The 23,613-nt window shown below is 42.0% G+C and overlaps 1 protein-coding gene across 4 annotated transcripts in view; it reads left to right on the top strand.

Moving 5' to 3' along the window:
• The first annotated feature begins 773 nt into the window (after positions 1–773).
• Positions 774–23,613, top strand: part of WASHC1 (WASH complex subunit 1) — a 46,602-nt gene continuing 23,762 nt past the window's right edge. The window contains exons 1-2 of one of the 4 annotated variants that reach the window (XM_062590437.1): positions 774–1,102; positions 13,885–14,038. In XM_062590437.1, coding sequence (XP_062446421.1) covers positions 13,890–14,038 — 149 coding nt within the window. In that variant the 5' untranslated portion in view covers positions 774–1,102; positions 13,885–13,889. Of the gene's footprint in view, positions 1,103–1,182; positions 1,267–13,859; positions 14,039–23,613 lie in introns of those variants that run through there. The other 3 variants (XM_062590447.1, XM_062590429.1, XM_062590453.1) reach the window with 3 other exon arrangements.

Here is a 23,613-nt window from a genome sequence, read left to right as displayed (position 1 = left end):
CCTCAAGTGGATGAGCTTGCAGATACCTATGCTACGTCTTGCGTGCGCCCCTTTAAAATGTGGTATTAATATTTACAGATGCTGTCTTGAAATTCACTTTCCATGAATATTTGTGCTGGAATATGCACACTGGTTGTTTGAATGTGTGCATAACAGGAGAATATAAAAGAGACACAAGAATAAACTAGGAGGTTGTTATACTTAAAAAAAAAGGAAATGTTCATCATTATTATAAAGTCAATTTTTAAATTGCCCAACTCTAAATATGAGCACTGGAGGGAAAACAAGCAAGTGTGCAAGTCAGGACACCTCTCTTGTCTACCACGTTCCATATTCGATACGTGGAAGCACAGAAGTGGCTAGGAACAGAAGCAGGGCTGACAGTGGAAACACAAAATAACATTTGTGGGATCCTCTCTTAAAATCACGACTTTGTTGCAGGTGGGCAGAGCCAAGATCAAGTGGCATGACAACGCCTCCCTCCTTCTCAGGGCAGGCACATTGCTCTTTGCCGCCATGGTGCGTGCTCGAGGCCTACGACTGCCCCTAAGAGGGGCAGAGCTGCCCGCTGGCAGGAGGAAGCTGCTGGGGGACGCAGCAGACGACCTCCCTGGCGAGGAGCCCTTGCCTTGGCCAGGCTCGCAACATGGCGGCCGGCCTTGTGACATGGCAGGCCTGTGACGTCTCGGCAGGCCCTGTGACATCACCGCCGGCCTGTGAGGTAACCAACGGCTGCCCGGCAGCCACGCCATTTTGAGTCGGGGCGTCGGCAGGGGCGGAGGCCCAAGTCCGCAGGGAGGGCTGGGGCAGCGGCTGCGGCGCCCTGCGGCCGTGCCAGCGGAGGGGGCTAGCACGGGACAGCCGACACAGCACACGATGCCCGCAGCACCCGGAGGGCGGCAGACCGAGGCCCGGCCCGGGCGGGCGGCCGCCCCGCCGCCCCCACGCATGCGCAACCGCCTCCCCCTCCCGCACTCGGAGGGGAAGAGCGTGCCACGGCTTGAGGAGGTGCTGGAAGTCTGGCGGAAGTGACGTGTTAGGGGCGGAAGGGGGTCCGGACGCTGCTTCCTGCTCGGGTTGGGGGCGCGGCCGGCACGCGCAGGTGAGGACGGCCCGGCCCGGCCCGGCCGGGCTCGGCTCGGCTCGGCTCGGCTCGGCTGCCCCGCCCCGCCCCGCCCCGCCCCGCCGGGGAGCCGCGAGGTGCCGCTAGCAGAGCTCTGTGTGGCCGCAGGACCCCGCCGCGGGGTGGCGGCGGCGGCGGCGCGGGTGAGCCAGGGCGCCTGGGAGCGGGTGCTGCCCTAGGGTCGGAGAGGGGCAGCGCGTTTAACGGGCGCGCTGCTTTCGGGCGGCGGTTGGGCGGGCGGTGCGGCCTGGCCGAGCCCCGCGGACGCCGGGCCCCTGGCGTCGTCGCGCCCGGGGGGATACCCGGGGAGGGCCGGGCGTTAGCGGCGTCTGCACGTTGCCTTGCTGCGTGCCGAGCATGGCAGATGGCTGCTTTGCTCGAAGCTGCCTGCAGAGACAGGCAAGTACCGACGATCCAGCTTTGTGGCAGTTTTATCCGTGGCTTATGTTTGGATGTTGCTCAAAGCCAGGAACTTACTTTGAAAGTCGAAGTCCCAGTTCTGCAGAAAATGAGTCTGTGATGGAGCTAGAACTTGTTATTACTGCAGTAGCCTTTTGTGACTTTACTTTGGTGTGTACCTTGATTTCTTGCATAAATCAGGATTTTTATGGGTGGAAGAAACACAATTTAGACTGAACTCAATTATAAGGTGTCAGAGCTTATAGAAAGTTACATCTGAGTTGGATCTGATGCAAGGAAATAGATTCTTATGGGTTCCTGTGAGGGTGTTACACTGCTCTAAGATCTGTAGTACGTTGTGAATAAATGAAATACCTCTAGTAATGCCAGACTTGGCATGTTGTGATCACTTGAGACCTTGTAAAGAAGCACTTGGTGCTTCTTTAGAAGCACCATAGAAGCACTATGCAATGAGATTCATCTTAATACCTGTTTTCATGAGAGGACAGGTTTAGAAGCTGTTTCGTTACATTCCTTGTTCACCACTTTAGAGTTGAGCTATGAAATAGACTGTTGGCACTCTGCAGTGGAGGCAATGAAATATTTCACTATCAAGTTGGAGGTGATGTATGGGACACTGAGACTTAGCATAGGACTTCTGGGATTGGGAATGTTGGTGCTTCCTCTCTGTGTAGATTAGATACTCTGTAGGGAACTTGATACTGCAGTCTGAAATGATTAGTGAAGAAGAACAAAGGTGCTTGAGATTTGGGGACTCTAGGGTTTGAGTTGGTTAAGTAATCTTTTTATCCAGAAAGTTAGCTAATGGCTTGCAGTGGAGTTGTGATTTTTTTTTTTTTTGTATTGCTAGTATTCTGAGTATTGAATAGTTATTGTAAACTATCAGCTAATTCAAAGAATGCTACAGATTACAGAAAATAGAAAACTGTGTTGATGCACTGATAGACCAGAAATTACATCTGGAGTACTGCAAAATCAATTTTAAAATGTGTTGTCTTTAAATTGCATAAGGGCATGGTCCCTGCTGTCAAACTGGTAAGCTGTAGTGATGTAATTATTCGTCAAATAAAAACATGTTGGTAGTGTTTGCAAAGTGAACCTAAATGCTGTTGTGATAGATACATTTATTATGTTGGTTTTTTCCTATGTTCAAAATGAAGAATGAGTCAGCCAACAGTAATAAGACCGTAGGGCTATCGAATCTGGCTGCATATGTATACTATGACAGACATAGTGAACACTGTTAATCTACATCCAACAGTGTTGATCATGGTTAGTATTTACTTCAGTACTGAACAGAAACCCAATTGTGAGTGTTCAGGGCTTTTTGTTATTGTTTTTTTAAGGCATGGCTCAAATGCTGAAGGCTGGACAGCATCTTAGTTTTCTCTGAGACTTCTCCCAATACAGGAGGCTTTTCATGTCAAAGAGTGTAGGCAGCTTCTCGGCCCGTCTTCAGCGTAGCTGCCAACAAGGAGTGCTGGATAGTGCCAGCTGTGGTAGTGGCATTTCACATGGTTCAGGCAAGTGTCAGCTAAGAGTTGACCTGAGTTGACCTATTTATTTTGTTTAAATTGCGCAGCAGATGTTGCTGGCAGTGTTTTGCAGACCTTATAGGCTTATCCAGGAACAGTTAGTGTAAAAGCAAAACTATCCCTGTTTCTTCCCAGTCCCCTGAAACAGGGGAGTAGAGGAAGGAAGCAGAATAGATGGTGCTACTTGTGCCAGGGGCAAGGACTGGAAGCAAACTAACTTTGGCATGTCCTTGTAGAGGCTTTTTGCATTTCAGTTCTCCTCAGAGTCGGAGATGCTCTAGTCAACTGTTCCTTGCTTAGACTTTCTTTTAGGAAGGTTAGCTAGAGAATGATAAGCTCTCCTGATATTTAACTGTCTTGTCTAAGAAGAAGAGCTGAGATATAAAGGCTGACCAATATACCTGTGTGTTCTAGAATGCTTTGATTTTGGGGGAATACCAACACTTCCACAACACCCTCAGGCAGAAAACTACCTTAAACAATCCCAGAGCAGCACAGGCTGCTAGTTTTATTGTGTATCCTTCTTCTGTCACTCTGGATATTTGAACTGAGTTTTTAATCTTTGTTCCTTCAGATGAAAAGTACTATTGTATTGTCTCAACTCTGGACTTCATTGGCAAGAAAACTTAAAGCAGATAATTCCTAGCAACTGCTCTGCTGTCGTGGCTTCTGGGTTTTGGTAATAGCAGGTAACTAGTCACTGCGAGCTGGGTAAAAACTGAGGGCTGGAGAGAAATAGTGCTGAGATAAGCCTGAAAACAAGACAGATTACTTATTTTTTTAGATTAAAGATAGTGCGCAGAGGTGGAAGAGGAATTATGTCCTCTGAAGTAGTGGTATTTCCTGTGGCCATGGTCTGTGAGCTTGAAGAGAATCATTTTTATCACTCAAAAAGCAATTTCTGCAGCTAATCAGCTCTTCTTGGACTTCTTCACAAGATAACCTTTGCCAGAACACAATCCTGGCAGCAGTCTGTTTTGTGAGTTATTGATTTCCCAGGTGTCATTCTTTTGGCTCAGCTTTTCGTCAGCTCTTGTCATCCAAGCCACCCTGTAGGGCTATTCCTGCTAGCAAACATGAACAGCCTCGAATAGATTCCTTTTTAGAGAATCTGCTCTGCTGCCCTGTCATTTTTCAGAAACGCAAGTGTTCCCTTTGCCTTTGAGAGCATAAAACTGGCAAGAGTGGGTTTAGTGAGTTTGTTGTGATTTGGTAATTACCTCTGTTAAATATGTTAGATCCTGACATATTTACATGGAGGTGAAAAACGGGATGTTGATATTTGGGGATTGAGTGAGCAAGCTGTGGCAATTGTTAGGGTTGCAACTAAGGTCCTTCTGCAAAAGACTAGATATGATTGATTGCAGCAGCTGGATCCTGTTTTCAGGAATATGCTATATACATATATATATATTTTTTTTTGAAGTATGTATTTGTTGATATGTACGGATACTAAATTTGAGCAGCTTCTTGTTTTTCTGAACCAAAATTCCTGTAGGAATCTCTACAGCAGCATTTCACTAGCCTGCTTCCAGAACACTCCAGTATTTAAGAGCTTGCTGCAGGTAAATGGCCTTCAAAGGGACTTTATAGCTTCCGTGTAGTTTAGGCTTATGGAAACAAATTGTCCCCAGTTGGAAGTCAAATGAAGAGCTGCACCTGAATGCTTGGGCTGGGACTGCCTGGCTTTAGATGCCTGTGTTGTAGGTTTGCTAAGCTAGTCACTTAGGTTTCTTTAATACTTAATAGGGAGAGGAAGGGAAGGCATTGCAGGCAATTTGAGAGTACAGTGCATTTGGTCAGTTTTAGATGCCTGCCTTAGAATAAGACCTTAGAATAAGATCAATTGTTAGAGCACCTGTTTCTCTCCACTAATGATAAGGAAAGCCAAGGGTGGCAAGCACAGAATGGGTTATCTGATTCACTGTAGATATCAACATCTGTCTGTCAAAATGAACTTTAGATATATACCTGAAGGAAATCATTTTAAGTCTCTGCTTAGAGGAAAAGACTTTCTTAACAAGAAGATGCAGCCAGCAGCTCGGTGCCTCATTGCACTAAGGGCTGCTGCCCAAGATTCTTAAGGCAGAGCTCTCCATTGAGAGGAAATGTTTTCACCAGCAGTGGCAGCTTAGAGGCCATCTTAGCTTGTGGAGCTTAGAGAATTGAAGCACATCTCTCATTCTTTAAGTCTCTACCTTTCAGATTCTGTTTACCAAATAATGTAATAGCATTTTTGTCTTTTGGAGGTTAATATCACTTGATTTATGTGATCCAACTTTAAATGTGAGGTATTTTGCCATGTTACAGGGAGCTGAACTATGCTATCATAAAAGCAGGGCTCCAAGATCTCAAATCTTGAATCTTTACCCTAAGTGGGATGGAGCACTGTGGCATGTGGGAAACCAGCAAAGTAAATCTCTGAGTAGTTTTTAGAGAAAGGGATGATCTCCATTTGGGCATGGTCACCAACTCTCTTGGTACATGGGCTTAGGCCTACGTTTATTTAATCCAAGAAAGAATGCTGCTGGTAAGAATCTAGATCCTCCAGTTTATGTGCATTTAGTTACCCATCAGTGATATCTTTTGCCTTAATGTTGTATTGGTCATAGATGTCATCTGTCTCTATGAGCTGCAACAGGTACTCTTTTTTTGCAAAGCAGCATATCTGAGCTAAGGTTGTTAACAGGCCCTGGCTTCCTGAGAGACACTGCCTTATGTACTGGGCCTATCCTGCCACAGCTAGCTTTCTGACAGGTTAGTGTTTTCCTTTGATAGCTCTCGTGTTCAGGAAGGATCACACAGAGATAACTTTGAAAGAGCAGGGCAGGGTAAACACATGACAAGTAGCAACTGCTCTTAGTTTTCTTTCACACAGCCCGTGGCCCAGGAGGACGTGTTCCTATCGGGCACTCGATTTGCAGAAACTGCATTTATTTTCCATTGCTCTTTCTCAAGTCTGTCAGCAACAGTACTCTTTCACTGTAAAGAAGCATATTAATTGTATTTTGTCTCTGTAACTCGGGGAATTACTGAAAGGCATCTGCAGTTTTGGAATGCAGGCTTCATACCAGACTCTCTCTTGATGTTCCCGAAAATGAGCATCTCCATAGTGTTATCTTCATACCTCTTTCCAGTACCGTGTTGGTAGTTGGTTGAGCAAAACATAAACTTTAAATTGAATAATTCTTGGATATTTTTTATAGAGATCCCAAAGAATATTGGACTGGACTAAACAATTACACAGTAGTACATAGATCTGGCTAACAAAAAGACACCTAGTATGGTAACTGACATTATGGTTCAGTATGATGTTCTTGTGATAATGCCAGTAGTTCCACACTGTTTGGGTATGGAGCTTTTCCTTTTTCCATGGCTGCTGCTAGGACAGATAAGGTGAGATTGCTGTTTCCTGGCAGAGTATTGGCCTGCAAGGCCATGATGCACAGCATGTGAAACACAGTTGGAGCCCAAGTCCTGCTAAGTGTCCGGTCTGCTGTTTCTGCAGGGCTGTGGTGTGATGTGGGGTACCATCTCCTTTTACGAAGGTCTTGGCTGCTCAACTAGTAAAATATCAAAGGTGGCCTTTGGAAGTATTGGCATGTAATAGGAGATGCCTTGTGATACTCTTTTTCCACATTTTTTTTGTTCTTCTAAGCTAATGCCCCACAGTAGTAATTCCTTTTCTTGTGAGGGTAGACTAAAAGTATGAAATCAATAATCCATAGTTTGTATCTCTCTCAAGCTGAAGCAGAGGAGTAGACATGGCTTTTAGAGGTGTGGCTAGCTAGCTTGACTCTATTATGTAGATTTGGCCTTGATGCCCTCAAATGAGGAGGAGTGAGATCAAGAGTTTCTAAAACTTCCCATTTGCTGTATCACATACCAGTCTCTGTACCTGGCTCTGGCTGGCCAATTTAGTTAGCTCATTGGGAGCGAACAAGGTAAGCACCTGGAGCTGAGAGCTCTCTTACTCCAGAGATAGTACTGGGAGGTAAAATCCTGGCCGGTGCTGGGCTTGGCAGTTCCTCCAGAGATGTAGAAGCCCCACTCTGTAGCTTTGTCTAACATAGCTACTGAAGGTCTTGAGACCCAAAGCAGTAGTGTTTAGAAGCAGGGGGCTTTGGGGTTCTGCTATGAGAGACGTCTGCTCCTGGTGGAGTACAGCCTGCTACAGAGCCTAGTTATGGTCTTATTAATGCTTTCTTTCATCACTGCCTTCCAGCCGTCAGATGATGATTAGACCTATTTATAGGGGCAGAGTTCCTTAATATTCAGCATCATGCACCTCTTGCCAATCAAATCAGTACCATCTGCATCTTTGATTGCTACTTAATAACACTGTAGAACACGGTTAATTAAAAAATATAAATAGACTTTTCAACCTCTTATCAAAGCGTCCTTCCCCCTGCAAGCATAAGGTTGGCTTAGCACAGGGAGCATGGTGAGCAACTCACTTTACTCCTTGAAATACATCCTGCTCTTTTATTCAAGATAAGTCTTCAGTCTGTTCTGCTAGAGGATTAAATTTCAGCCCCTCTAGTGAATGTCAACACAGGACAGAATGATCATTTACTTCACAGTAAAATAGGACTCATCTCTTGTTCTGCATCAGAGTATAAGTAACTTCTAGCATTGCATTCAGCTGCATGTCTACATCCATGTGTGTGCATGCACACGCATTTCCTTATCCTGTCCCTGAACAGGAGAAGCATATGCAGTGCCATATTCTGCTTTTCTAGGATTTTAAGTCTTTCTTTAAGTTTATCTGGTTTTGCAGCAGGTAAAATAAGAGGAGTGTACTTTACCTGTGAAGGAGATGGTGAGCTATGTCTAGTTCTTGGAGGAGTTAATTATACTAGTTTTGGGGGGATGGCAGGCTTCTTGTACAGCCAGTGTTGAATGTGAGTATGGCATGAATTTGTCAGCAGAATTGATCATTATTTGAAATCTTGTGGGAAGCCTGTGTAAAACGTATAGAGTTAGGATGATGCGTTCACAGCAGTGTAAGTTGGTGATGGGCACTAACAGCAGATATCTGTAGCAGTTGTGAACTTTGTTAGTGTTAAAAGCATGAGGTACTGGGGGTAATGTGCTCATGTATGCTAGGTTGAAGCAAAGGAAAGTGAAAAACTGAGGCCTGTTATTGTCGACCAGGATGGAACAACACTTTTCTGAGTAAACATGATAGAAAGTATTATGTGCAAGAGCTTAATGTCAGTGAAGAGTTTGGAATGGCATCTTGCTATCAACCAAACTACAGATATGACTTTCCTCTGTGAAAGAGGACAGCAGCTAGTGACAAACTGTGCACAAAGTTTACCTCTGCCCCATCTGTGGGAGGGTTTAATATTTACCTGCAGTTCATTTGTGATTTGGTCTGTTGCCAGTGCAGGACTAGCCTATTGTTGGTGATGTAGTGGTATGCGCTGGAGGATCTGTAGAGTTGTGTTTTACTTCATGTTGCATCCATCCTGTTCTTTACATCCATCCTTGCTGGCTAATCAGTTTGTAGGTGGTACAAGTCAGTTGATCTTTAATCAGGACCCTTCAAAGGAGAGGCATAGTGCTAACTCTGTCACTTCTTAGAGATGTTACTATACTACAAGTGGGAGCTAGTGGCCTTTAGTTGGTGTTGACTTTCCAGTGCAGTGACAGCAGCGGTAGCACAGTAATTTCTAAAGCAGTCCATGTAACTTTGCAAAATAAACATTGATTTTTTTTTCAGAGTTTTAAAGCAGTCTTCCTTTCCCCCCCCTCCCGCCACCTTGTTATCTCTAGAAGCAAGTTAAGGGAGCAATCAGTATTACTAGCTTGCTTTATTTTCTCTTTATTTTCACAGCTGAGTATGTGTCTGGTAAGTGCTCTTAGGGAGCTTTGATGTCACCACCTGTGTTGAGGGAAACCAAATTATTTTCTTATTATTTGATTTCCTTTATGTTCCCTTGAAAAATATTATAAGAGATTTTTTCTTAAGGTAGATAGATAATCATCTCAATGATTGGTCTTCCACAGAGTGATACTCTCTAAAGCACTTAGAAGTTTTGCTCCTTTACAGACTCTTTTTGCTCCATAACAAGTTCTCTTGGGCTTAGCCTTGATATAAGGAGTTTTTTTCTTGGATCTGGGAGGAAATGTATTCCCAAAAGGCTAGTAAAGTAGGTTGAGTGGCTCTTGCTTAGCTAGAACAGTGAATTGTATGTTTATTTTCCACTGGATTTGCAGCAGCAAATCTCTGTGTAGCCATTGGAGCTTTATAGACTTAGCTGTGGTGATTGGACAGTTTGAGTTGCTGATTCTAGATACCTGAAAACCCCAGACAGATCAGCTTTTATCTGTCCTAATGTCAGTTTCTTTGGAAAGAGGAGACAGTATGTTGGAAATAGATGTTGACTTTCCTGCAGTTACTGTTTCCCTCAGCTTTTGCTTGTGCAAACACTGGAACTGGGAAGAGGAGGTCACCTTTGGGCATAGAAAATAACTACTGGTCTGAACAATCTGTTTACCAGCTTCCTTGGGGTTTGTACCAGTTCACAGACAACTTAAGGCAAAAATGCAAACCTGAACGTGTGGTAGCTCTAGTCAGAACTTCTAAATCAGAATGCTGCACACCTAAGCAGGCGTCACAGCAAGAAAAGAACCTTTTCTCTTCCCTAGCAATTTCATAAGGCAAGGGAGCTGCTTATATAACACTGGAGCACATTTGTCCTGTTCAGGAAAGCTGGTTTGGAAAAAAAAAAGAGTGGCTAGAGTCTCTAGACCTGCAGTTGTTCTCTCCTTAATCACAAGAAATAGCCATAGCTTTTTCTTCCTTTTATGATCCACAGGTGGTCATACCACTGATGATTGAATCTGTTGGGTGATCTGGCACCTCCTCTTATGAATAATGCCTGCTTTGTGTTTTTATATGCCTGTTTCTCAGCATAGCATCAGAGTACTTTGTTAGTCTTCATAATTCCAGCATGCAGCTCTTTCTGCTGGAGCATGGTAGGTCCCTTTGCAAGCTTCTGTGATGATACGGGAACCAGTTTGTTGCTATGCAGAAAGTTGCTTCTTTGTGTAATTCATGAGCAATTTATTTGTATTTTTGATGTATAGGTTATGTCGAAGCTTGGCATCCCTTGAGCAGGGTAGGAAAGCAGCAGTCTTTTCAGTTTGTGGCACTTTGTTTTGATGTGCTACCAAATTCTGATAATCACAGAATCTCAGAATGGTTGAGATCAGAAAAGACATCTGAAGATGGTCTAATCCAACCCCACCTGCTCAAGCAGGATCACCTACAGCATATTGCCCAGGAACTTATCCAGATGGCTTTTGAACATCTCTGAGGATGGAGATTCCTCAACCTCTATGGGCAACCTGCTCCAGTGCTGTGTCACCCTCACAGCAAAAAAGCTTTTTCTTCAATTCAGATGGCACTTCCTGTGTTTGTGCCTGTTAACTATTGTCTTACTACTGGGCACCACTGAAGAGTCTGGCCCCTTCCTCTTTACACCCTCCTTTCACATACTTATGCACATTGATATAATTCCTGTGCCGAGTCTTCAGGCTGAACAGGCCCAACTCTCTCAGCCTTTCTTCTAAGAGAGCTGCTCCAGTTGCTTAATCATCTTTGTCACCCTATGCTGGACTTAGTCCAGTAGCTCCATATTTCTCATGTTGGGGAGCCCAGAACAGGATGCAGTGCTCCAGATGCAGCCTCACTGGGGCTGAAGAGAGAGGTAGAATAATGGATCATGGCAAGGAAATCTGCTACTTCCTTCTCCATGCACTGAAGGTCAAGGTAAAGCAAGAGTCAATCTTGCTGAGTAACAGTCTTTGGAACTTTCCTTCTTTCCTTTCTTCCTTCCTTGCCTTGATTGAAAGTAACCTGATTTTTTTTTGCCATGAAAACCTCTTTTTCCTGCAGGCCCTATCTGTTGTAGGAAGCAATTCCACTTTTATTCTAAGCATATGGCCAGTGCACTACTCGGAACTGTTTGTAAAACTGACTTCCTTCTTCAGTTAGTTTGATCACAAGAAGTAAAAATAGCAGTTGTTGCATGTGATTTTGCCCAAGTCCCATCGCTTAGAAGGTTGTTGCTGTTTTTAGTCTGACTTGCTACCTTGTGCAGGAAGGATTGTTTTTTGCATCTGTATCAGCATATCTTGGATACAGATATATCTGACAGAGGGAACAGCAGTTCCCACAGAGTCTGCCGTGTTTCTCTGGTATTTTTTTTTTTTTTCCCTAAAGGTGAGAACCTGGAGCTAGTATGAGAGGCCTGTTGAGAGGTTGTAAAACTGAAATTGCTTGACACCCAAACTGTGACAGTGCAAGGAGCAACATGGGCTTTCCCTGCTTTGCCCAATTAATGTGCTTTCCTTTCGTTGCAAGGGAGCAATGGGACCTGAAGGACAGTTTCTAGTTTGAGTGTTAGGAGAGAAACAGTTCAGTAGAAGTTAGGACAGTGTTGCTTCAGAGTGTAAGCATCTGTCAATTGGCTGGTGAACTGAGGCTAGTTTTAGAAAGGTCACTGAGCCAGTTAGTGAGAATATGGGAGATGATATTGGGCCTGTATCATCCTCATTTGGCCTCAAGAGGAAAAAGCTCAGCCTTCTCATACTGTGACTCAGATTACATAGCAGTGGTTTTGCTGGTGAAGGTAGTTTAACATGTCCTTTTTCTTACCCCTTTCTTCCCACTCTGTTTCATGATTGGACCATTACAGATATTTATGCAGCTGCAATAAAACAGGTTGCTAGTCATTAAAATGATCCAAATTCAAAATAGGCATCCCAGAAATCAGCGGTATTGTTGCAACAAAAGGGTTGTGACCTGTGAGAGGGAGGATTGTGAATCAGCTTTGCTCTGGAAGCTGAAGTATCCTGTAACTGTGCACTCAGTGAGTCAACCTGTCGCTTTGTTCTGCTTTGTCAGTCAAACAGTAGTCTTGAAGGTAAGAGGGTTCAAGCTAGATTATGGTCAGCAGATCAAAAATACGTTCTCAGAATTGGACGTATTCTTCTCAGATTAACGTGTATGCTTTACAAGTCAAATCATTTTCTGTCTGCCGAGTACATTCAATCAAGAAATCTAATCAGTGTGCAAATGCTGCCACTAAAGACTGTGGATTCAGAGTTTGTCTGCCAATGATTTATGAAGTTAAACAGAATTGGTCTAGGTCTCCTACAGCAGTGCCAGGTCTTCTGATGGCTGGACTTGTTTTTTGAGCAATTCTGTTATTTGTGGAAAGACTCTTAGGTTTCTTCCTCCTTTTCCCACACATATGATTCATTTCCAAAAAATAGGAAGCACCCATTATACATTTACAGAAGGTCTTTCCTAATCTGCTGTGGTAGGAAACCCACATCATAAAGGACGAATTCAAGGAGGGTGAATGATGCTGCTTGAACCTGCAGGAATTGTTGTAGGCCATCCTTTCCCTTTGTGTTATACTCTAAATACCTCTTCATCCTCCTGTTTTGTGATTTCTTCCAGTATAGACAGTGTTTCTATGGTACTCATAGCCTGCCCTGCATGCTTGCCCCTGAGGAAGGTGAAGAGTGTTCTTCTGTCATTAACAAGGGTGATGATCTCTAGAATACTGTATGTACACAGTGGCACTCCCTGGACTAACTCCTGTGAACATCCTGCTTAGTATGCGTTTCTTCAGCTTAATAAGTATTTTCTTATAGTAATGTGTAGCACCCAGCATGGTGAAGCCCCATAATGAGCAGCTGTTGTCTGTGAGTTCTTTACAGTCTGATATTTGAAGGGAGTTGTGTAGGCCTAATGGTAGAGCTGTGGTTAGAAAACTCTATGTCACTCTACTCTGTTTATTAGATTAGGCTCTCCTAACACTAAAGAGTTTGTGAGTTCACAATTTTTAACATGCTCAGATAAATTGATTCTCTATTCCTTCCTCTGTGTCCTGGGAACTTTTGTTGTTATTACTATGAACAAAATAAATGCATGGAAGGCAGGCTCTTTGGGAACAACGGAGGGATAGATGAGCACAGTTGGCAGGATGGAAACATGGATGATACCCAGCCTTATCCTGACTGTTAGCTTTCAGGGTTGAGTAGTGTCATCTCTCCAGCTGCATCTAGGAGTATACATGTGGTTCCAGTTCATGTGTTGAACACAACTGAAAGACTGCAGTTATCAGTTAGGTTTTGTACATGGAAGAATCTTAAAATGAGATTTTTGTCAAGGTAGATGCCGAGGGAAAAATCCAGTCACCAGAAAGAATGAGCAGCTCCTGGGGGCCTGAGAGTGGAGAACTACAATGGAGTAACTCTCATTAACCTACTTGGAGCAAGGATGTGTGTACACATGCATGCCCTGTAATTTCATAGCTGCTGTCCTTGGAAGGGAGAAGTAGTTGTTCTTCTTGGAGCAAAACTGTGAAACAAAATGTTGTGCTTTATTGTTGAATGACCTGAAATATATCCTTCTAGAATATGAGCATGAGAGAGGGGAGAGGGTGAACTGAAGAGATCCTGAACTGACTTTACTCCCAAATGTGGTCTTTGTTTTCAGTATAACACTGAGCTGAGATTTGTTAAGTGTCATGCTAAAAATAAAATTACGTTTCCAACGAGCATTCAGGTAAGCAGTAGATTCCCACCTCTCTATAACTACCTGAGATTTCTATAAAATACGTCAGCTTTACTGCTTGTTTCTACTTCCTCAGCTTCCTGATTCCCTTGCAAAACCTTTACTAAAATAATTAGAGGAGCAGAGGGTTGAGGTCTGTGGATAAGAGGTGTGATAAAATGGAAGTGCATTTGTTGTAATGACCTATTTGCTCTTTCCTTTAGGCATAATGGCTACAGTGGCTGAGAAGCACTTTCTGGAAGGGCAGACATACTCAATCCCTCTGATCCAACCAGACTTGCGCAGGGAGGAGGCTGTTCAGCAGATGGCAGATGCCCTTCAGTATCTGCAAAAGGTATCAGCTGATATCTTCAACAGGTATGCTGCTGTCACGTTGGGGATGGGAGCTGGATCTTAGCATCCAATAGTTGGGAAGTTGAGTGCTGTGACAAGGCTGCAGCAAATAAGTTTACTGGATTCACATACTGTCAAAGTTAAACATAATCAAGTGGCTGCTGTTAGCAAGAGGTTGTTTGTTATTAATTTTTAACTCAGTGGTAGACTGTCACACATGGCAGTAATTTCTCCCATAGTTAAATACTCAAATCATTCTTCCTCATGTTTTAAATGGGAGATTTTATTTAAGGTATCTTTAAGATGTCTTTTCAAGTCATTGTACTTAGAGCAGTTGAGTAGAAAATGGCTCTTTGTTCTGATCTCTGGGGCTTGCTGACTGAGTTCTCTTAAGACTTCTTGTGTTTTGCACTTCTCTTTTTGTACATTGGGAGGCCTAAGTGCATGAGAGTGTCTGTCTGTTCTTCTCGCCATGGTCTATACAAACTGATCTGTTCAGGGATTCAGCCCAGTCTTGCTATTTCTTGCATATACTTTTCCTTAATATTGGGTCCGTAAGACTGCCTATGTAGCAGGTCAAGGAGATTCTTGTGGTTGCCTGAAAGTGGTAGTAGATAGTGCATTGCCTTTCATTCAGTGCCGCATTTGATACCTCAGTGCCCTGAAATGGCTTGTGGTGTCATTGGTATGGAAAGAGGAGATCAGCATTTATCTTCTGCTAGACTGATGAGGAAAAGCACTTGCCTTGGTTCCAGTGGGAAGCATGCCTGCCTAGAATGATATGTTATGGTAAAAGCAGGGCCATGACATTCTTTTTCCTGTTGGGTTTTCTTAATGGTGGATTGAAGTTCTTCAGTTTTTGATGGTGATACCATGAAGGGCAGGCACTAGAAAAAGGCTAGTCCCTGAGGCTTAGCTCAGGTCATTAAGATAAATAAAGTATTTTAATTGGAATAGATTTGGGGTTTTAGCTGGAGTTGTGGACAAGGGCTCTGTGTAGACTGGACTGCCTTGAACACAAGGCTTTATTCTCTTGTACATTCCTTGGTATAGGAACTCCTCTTTATTCAAGGCCAGGAAAAGGCTTTCTGGGGCTGCCAGAAACATGTGAAAGAGGCAGTCCACGGGACTGGCTGGCCGTGTCATTCTTGTCACAAAGAGGATTTGGGGGGCAAATAAAGCTATTGACCAAGTAAGAGAGTTTCTCTTCTCTTGCTTCTTATTTTATTTATTTATTTTTAACTTGCCACTTTGTAAAGCAGTGCCCTGTAATTTCCCTGTGGAGGCAAGCCTGCTGTTTTGTATTCAAGTCATTCATGAGTCCTGAACACTGGCTCTGATGCTGTTCCCTCGCTCTTCAGTGCACTCATGACTTTTAATTACCAATTTTTTCTGACAACAGGGGAGGCTTCTTTGGGTTCTTTGTTTGTTTTACCATTCCTTCGAGGTCTCGGCTCTCTGATATAATTAATAATGATTTAGTAATTATGCAGGCATCTGATTAAAAGTTCCATGACCTTGGCTGTTCTATACCAATCAAGAGGAAAAGCTTTCAAGGTGAGAACTTTGCCATTTAGTGAAGAGTGACCTTGATTCTTCCCTTTCCTGAGATAAGGCAGCTCTGTATTGCATTTCCAGGAAGGAGCTACCTTATCTGGGAAGCTGACTGTTCTAATCTGCAAAACAATAGCTTGCAAGGCTAATGGGGAGGAAACTTGCTCAGTATGGCAGACTCAGATGAGTGTGTCAAACTCATTACTTTGGTATTACAAAGATGCAGATGTTGTTTGTAGGAATGGTTGGATTCGTACTATGCTTTCATGAGAGGCAGGCCGGTTGGTAACTTATTGAAGGTGGAGTGAAAGAATCTTTCTTTCCCTCTATGGAAAGAGGAGACTTTCTATAACCAAATTTCTCCTTTTTTTTTTTTTTTTTTTTTTTTTTTTTTTTTTTTTTTTTCTTCTCATGGTAGCTAATCAAAACTTCTACTTGAGATAACTGCTGACATAGCAGTCAGGTAGGAGTTCTTAAAATGAAATTGTCCATCCTTTGTGCCAGGGAGGTGAGCTTCTGCTCTTTTTGTTTGGAAACCTGCTGAGGGCAATTGTGGTATTGTTGTGGTTATAGAGAGATTCCCTGGACTGATTAATGGCTGTTCAGTAGAAAAAATGTTTAAAAGTGCCAGTGGATTCGGCCATCTCCAAGAGTCCTAAGACAGACATCTTTCAGTTTAGAGAATCAAGAGAAAGAGGATACGCAGTGCATTTGTTTTTTTTTTTTTTGTTTTTTTTTTTTTTGTTTTTTTTTTTTTTGTTTTTTTTTTTGTTTTTTAACAACTCTTTGGAGAATCTGGGAAATAATGCATAGCGGAAATCTCTGCCAGTCTGTCGTCTTTGCAAATGCTCTCAAACAAACCAACCTACAAATAAGTTAAACTTTGAAAAAGTGCACAGTGACCAATTCAAACATTCCATTGACCAGTAGTTTCTCTTCTATTTGTTTCTTCAACAAGCATTTTCAGGTTGGGAGCTTATCTTGGAATTGTGCTGTGGATTTTGTCACAGAAACATTGTTGCAATAAATGCTACAGATAGGTATATTTTTCTGTGATGGCCCTTGGTTGGCTAGATCTGCTCTTGGGGATTTATCATTTTCTGAGGAGACCTCTTGTTGCCAAGAGATGTTAATAACCTCTAATATGTCAGTTCATTATTCAGATTGTACACTCCTGGGTAATAGATTTATGGAAAATTGCCTATCCAAGTTATCTTGTTTAGTGTTACAGCAGTACAAAGGAAACTAATACTTGGATTTAGAATGTTCTTATCAAGCTTGTGGTTTCCTTTGCCTGTAATTCAACCACAAGTGGTTCAATATACTAAATTTCTCATTTGTGCTTCTTTTTTTTTTACTTTAATGAGGAGTATTTTTAGAAAATCTTTATTCACTATCTGCTTGTCTAAAATAGTATTTTGATAAACAAGTATTTCTTCCTTCTCCCTTTTTCTCCCTAATTGACCCTAAATCAATTTCATATTACATGTTTGAAAAGGGCTTTGATATTAAAGAAAAATGTAAATGAGACACACTTCTGAAAGCAGTAGTTAGAAAACAAAAGCACTGTTGAAATGCCTTGAAGCTTAGAGAGGATGTCAAGTAAATGTAGTCAGTAATGAAGAGAAGGAGTGACTGGCTGGTCCACAGAACTGTTAAGTATGCTGAGGACAGGAACAGGGTTGACATGTGAGTGGGCAGGACTCTGTAAGATGTATGCACTGGACAGAGCTTTGACATTGTTTGTGTGTCAGTTTGGCCTGAAACTGAAAATGCAGTGAAAAACTTAATCAAGTGCATTTGGGTGTTTCCATCTTGTTTTAACCTATTAATGTAGTTAATCATGCTGACCAACTGTGGAAATGGATGACTGAGTATCTCTGTAAGAGCATCTTTGATTTAGGATGTCTATGGAATGTATTAAATGTTTATGGAAATTTCCGAGGAAGAGCCTCACAGTAAACTGTATTGTGCCCTTTGTGCACTATAGCTCTAGGATGCAACTTAGAGTTTGGCCCCTGAGTCATGTTTGCTCCTTTGCTAGCTATAAGGGTTTGATCTTACTAATGAGAGCGCTATGAAGAAATCTGCACCTTGATGGGTCTCCATTCAGATGATGTCACTCCAGGAGGCTGGTTGTAGCAGAGAGTAACAATTTTGCTCCAGATACTTTGAGAGTAACAGGACAGTTGTTAAGCAATGAGTCGCCTGATGGTACTTTGAAGTTGTCTCATCTCAGAAAGGATGTTAGAACTACTTCAGTTTCAGATAACTGTCATTGGGGGATCTAAGAGCAGTCACTCATTTTTAGGAAGAGTAAGCACAAAATGTGAGGTGAAGGAGTGAGTGGATGGTTTTGCAGATGTGAGGACACAGAACATGAGGAAGCCAGAGTGAGAAACTTTACCTGCAGATGTTGGTTACAGTTTTAGAGACTTTTAACTTTTTTGCTCTGTCCAAGTAATGTGGATTTTTTTTTTAATGTAACAGAGGCTTTGTAAGAAATTACTTATTTGTTTTAGCTGTCATGGTCTCCTGGAGGCTAAATTTGAGATGGAACTTGAGAGAGGTTATTACACTATTGGGAAAACTTTAAGAAGTGATGTATGGGGGCAAGGAGTAGGATAGCATACCTGGAAGGCTAGTGGCAGTAGGCACTAGCAAGCATCCCATGCCCTCAAGAAGAGGGGGGTGATAATGAGTGTTCAGCAGGAGTCCAGATAAAGACTGTTTCTGGATGCTACTGAAATCCGTAAGATTAAAATTTGTGAGTTCTGAGACCCAGGTCAAATTCAGCTGCCTTGACAGCCCAATAGGAGGGAGGTGCTCGGTTAAAGCTATCACACTTTGAAATGAAAAGAGAGTAGTAAGAAAGAAGTGATAGAATGGTATTGTGATTAAAAAAAAAGAAAAGAGAGAATTCCTTAAAAATGAAACAAACATAGTGGAGAATTAACAAGACAGGATTCTTACTCATCTTGGAAAGTGCTAAAATCTGTGTCATTTGGACTTACGGAGGTTAAATGTGTCTTTTGAAGTAGAAGAACAGAAAGCTGAATTTGATTCTTCAAGAGAGATTTTACTTTCTGGCATTGTCATTGATGTGTAGCAATGCTTACTTTAAGCTTGTGTTTGGAGTCTACTAACAGCTTTTCAGCATCAATTTCTTTCACTCGCTATCTATTTATCTTTGAATCCCGTTCCCCCAAAATGAGGATGATCAATCTGTTCTGCCTTAAGAGATTGTAAGGCAGGCTTGAACTTGATAAAAGACTTGTAGCCTTTTTTTTTTTTTTTTTTTTTTTTTTTTTTTTTGCTAACAAGGCCTTCAGCATAGTTTTAAAATAAGCAATTTAAAGAAATGATTGAAGTACTTCACCCTCAATATCCTCTGTCTAAGCAGACTTAAAGTTGTCACACCTAATAGCAAGTCTGCAAATAGAGGTACATTTTAATGAATAACTAAAAGACTAAAAGACTCGGTATTGGCATTAATACAGAATGTTTCTAAAAGCAGGAGATGACTTTGCATTAGCTACAGAAAACATTCATTTGGGAGAAGAAGAACACTTAATACTTGATTCTGTATTTGAAAGGAAAATGATGGAATATTGTGTCCAGGCTGCTGAAGTAACCATTCAGGAGCACAAAAGGAAGCACAAGTCTTAGGCATATCCTCAGTCACTAAAAATAAAATGAGTGATTTAGGTGCAGTCATGCTAAACTGACGATACATAAGTTTGCTGTAAGTAGTGAAGAAGTGAAGCAAAATGCAGAAGTTACAGGAGAAGCATTCTGCCACCCTTGGAATTGGTCTAAAGGCTTATTAGAAAAAGGAGGCAGGCAACAATTTTTAACTTAATGCAGCTCTTGAAGATTTTCTCTACATTACAAGGCCTTTCATGGTTCTGAAAAATATAATGGAAACATGAGCCAATTTGCATGTAGCATCTGTTTTCATCAATACAAAGGGCAAACTATAAGGAGAGGTTCTGTGTAACCTTAGTACATATATTTTTTAAAAAATATTACAGGATACTGTTTGTGTGGCAGGTCTAGTTCAGTTCGTTAAAGCATGGTGCTGCTAATGCCAAGCTCGCTGGTTCAATTCTCGTATGGGCTACGCTGAGGGTTGGACTGGATGATCTCCAGAGGTCCCTTCCAACCATACCATTCTATGATTGTTTGTACCATGTGCCTTGTTGGAGGAAACTCAGTTTTGAGTGACAGCTTCCAAGTTCTGTTGAGGAAATTTTCTCCCTCATTTTTTAAGACAAGACAAGGTAAACTCTCAAAGAAAGCACGTAAGAGATTCAAAAGTAGGAAAAATGTAAGATGTAGCTACCTACAGAAGAACAATTCAGTAGCTGGGAAATACCAAGTAGAATATGCAGTGCAGGTTGCCCTTCTTGGGCCCTGTGTTTGTTCCTTCATTTTAGGACAAAAAACTGTTCTTTTTTCAGCTCTGAGGAGATCAAATTAATTCTACTCAGAAGTAAGATTTGCTGTTCTTTAACAGATGAAAGCATGGTATGGGAAGAGAACAGTTAAGAGCCTTGGCTCCTTTATTCCTATTTCAGAAGTTTGAATTAGGGCTCAGCTTTGAAGTTGTTTGGTTTATTTTCTTTGAGTCATGAGCAAGGGAAGTTCGCACCTCAGCTTCTAGAGGATTGATTGTGTCAATGCAAATCATTTGTAATGAGAATATTGCAGTCTACAACTGTATGAGTTGGATATCCTAAAAAGAGATGTTCCAGAAATAATAATCTTAGCACACTTAAAATTAAGTTCCTGGTAGCACAGGAACTTCTTGCTGTGTAGATTCTGTACATGCAGCAAAACTGTATGTCTTGAAGAAAATCACTAATCAAAAACCTAATTAGTCCAATCACTGTAGCTCGTATTTCTGACTTAATTTTCTTTGCTTTTTGTTTGTAGCAGTTTTTTATATGTCTGTAAGCTAAAATCAACTTCCTACTATCTCTGGTCTCCCTATGGCTTAGCAAAACCTTTTAAAAATGCTAAAAAGCTCTGATTTTAGTATGAGAGATGCCTCTTGTAGTAGCTTCCGTTGCTTACTGTTCAAAGGCCATGTTTCAAAACAGAGAAAGCCAGTTTCAAAACCATCTATGGAAATAAAACCTGGAGGAGGAGGAGGCAGAAGAAACAAATGTTAACTGTATGGTTGAAGGTGAGTAGTAGTCATCTTGTTAAATGATGGCTTCTTTCACCAAAGGTTATTTTAAAGCACAGTCATTTTGAGGACAGAGTTGTGACTGAGTTGAAGGATTAATCATTTTGTATACCCCCAACAGCTATGAATTGGTTTAAATTTTCATGAGCTTTCTTATAACAAGAAGTACAGAGAGATAATTACCCTTGTTCTTCCTGCTTTGAGATGTAGAAACCCAAGTGGACCTCTCCACTATAAACCGAATGCAACTTTCTGCTTCTTGAACTGATTTTTGAGTGAAAAGGTAGTGTGCGAGTAACCCAGAGTCTAAGTGCAATGCAGTCACAGTGAAATACCCTTCTTTGAAGTTGAGTGCAACAGGGTCTGAATGAGCTGATCTTTGTGGAGGCTTATGGATTTCAGAAATGCTACCGTTATGGATGTTGTATCCATGAAGATATAAAAGTGTGTGAGAAGGGTTCCCATCTCTTCCCCCTCCCACAAGTAAGCTTTTCTACATAGCAAGAATGCTGAAAGTCCTTTGAGAAGGAAGTCAAAGAACTTGGCAGAAGGTGGAAATGCTGCTGATCTGTCATCTTTAGCACATGCCATAAGTAAGACTTATTTTGGTGAGTCAAACAGGCCTTTATGGTTGGATCAGGTTTCTACCTTTGCGTGTTTATATTCAGTTGACTCTGAAGCCAGAGCTACATGGGCACATTTGACCCCTTTTCTAGATTCTTTTGTATGTTAAGAGTTTCTACCGATTTCGATAGATGCTAACATGTTAATCACTTGTATGTGTTGTTCATAAGTTCTGGAAAGTGCCTTAAAGGCAGAGGTAGAGAACAGTTCAGAAGCATGCCTTGGTGTGAGTATGATGGGAAGGTGTGGAGGGAAATTTATCTTAGAGGAGAGGAGAGACTTGGGTTACAGTGTATCTGTGTTTGTGTTTTGCCAACAGTTGTGATGCTAATCCTCAGGTCAATGGGATGTCAAGAAGTTAAAAATATCCCAAGTCCAGAATGTGACTGAGCCTTGAGCACAGAAGTGGGACTGACCTCCCTGCCACATCTGTAAATGACTAATGCAAAGCGCGTGCACGGCTCCAGTCCCTGTCTCTGTGCTAGTAGGAGCATGTAATTTTTCAGGGTCCTTTCCTAATGCCTTTCTGCTGTTCTTGTGAGAGAAAAGCTGTGAGGAATAGAAAGAGTTGATATCCCTGCCCCTGTGCTCCAGCTGTCCTTGCTTACACCCTGTGTTTGTATGCTTTTCCTGAGAACTTTCTCCAGGACTGTTCCAAGCAAAGCTTGGAGCCTTCTGAAACTCTGCTATTTGTGCAGGCAGGTAAGCTTTCCTTCCTTGAACTATTCCTGATAGCTATGGGCTGGAAGGATCCAGATCTACTGGGTGGGAGATGAAATGGCTGAGATCTTGTCCAGCAATGAATTGTTTCTATGAACTGCTGAGCAGGAGGTTGCTGTTAACAGAGGTCTGGAAAAGGTATTACTGTGTTTCCCCCCTCCAGACATCTCCTTGCCCACTCCCACCCCAAAAGGCTCTAATAATTACTTACCTGATAATATCCAAGGAGAGTGTGATTTGGACAGCAAGTCAGTGTGTGCTTCACAGCAAAATAAACTTTTTTTTCACTTGTTTTAGGCTGCAGGTATAGCAATACTGTCTGAACTGGCCCTAGTCCCAGTCACCTCAGTGCAATTGCCATGTCGTTCTTTTCTTACACAAAGTGATAGCTATACCTTCTCAGCCAGCTTCCACTGCTGGACTCTAATACGTGCGTTAGAGTCCCTTTCTCTTCCGAAGATGAGTTTTGTCTACTCAATCAGCCCTGGAGGAAGAGATGCAAAGAAGTCGCTTTCTTTTACAGGCATGACTTCCATCAGGGATCTAATGTGGAGAAAACTGTCTGGAAAATAATACTGGTGGCTTGAAATGTGTATTACAGACTCCATCCCATATAGATGGGAATGTGTGTGTTGGGGGGAGAGTTGGGGGAAGAAACAGGAGTGCCAAAGGTCTGTTCTTCACACTTGACTGGCAGATTAAGTTCTTTCTGTGGTCCTTCCTTTTGACTAGATGTGATGCTGTCACTGGGCTTTTTCAGAATGGAATAGGCTAGAGTTTGGGTGTAAATGCAGCTGACAGTTAAGAACAGAGTAAAAGTTTTGGAGACAGTAGATCCATTTGCAGATAATGGAGGAGCCCCCCTCATGATCTAAATCCTCTAATCATTTTTATTGAGGGAATCTACCATGCTATGTGACTGGAGAGAGGAGGGTATAAAAATACTTTTGGAGTTGAGGATGAAGGATTTAGGCGTAAAGTCTGTAAAAGAGTGGATAGTGTAGTGTTTTCTGAATTCAATGCCATTCTTAATTTATCCAAGAATATGATTCTTATTCTGGATTAATACATATTTAAAAATACAAGTACCTGGTTTTATTTTACTTTTAGGATTTTCATTTTACATCTGTCATAAAAGTTGACTAAGAAATGTTAGATGAGCCTAGGAGGCATAACAAAACATTTCTTGCAAAAGAGAAGGTAAAGTTGTTGCACTTTCGCTCTGTGTTTATGCAGCAGGAATGACTCCTTTGATTATCTATGGTTTATATATAACATGGCGGTTGCTCTAGTAGCTCAGCACCAGGCCTAGCTATGGAGTTCATGTATAAAAAACATAAACTATATAAACATAAACTATGAAGTTCAGCTATAAAGAACAGTTCAGTTATTTCCATGTCATTTTGACTGGGTTTCTTTGTTTGTGCTTTGGCAGTACTTTTCAAAGTGCCATCCTGGAGTTTATTGCCAGTTCCAGACCCAATTTTAGACTTTGCATGTGATCTCT

This window comes from Rhea pennata, chromosome 1 (assembly GCF_028389875.1).
Source record: "Rhea pennata isolate bPtePen1 chromosome 1, bPtePen1.pri, whole genome shotgun sequence".
NCBI classification, from domain to species: Eukaryota; Metazoa; Chordata; class Aves; order Rheiformes; family Rheidae; genus Rhea; species Rhea pennata.
This window is presented reverse-complemented; position numbering and strand designations above follow the sequence as displayed.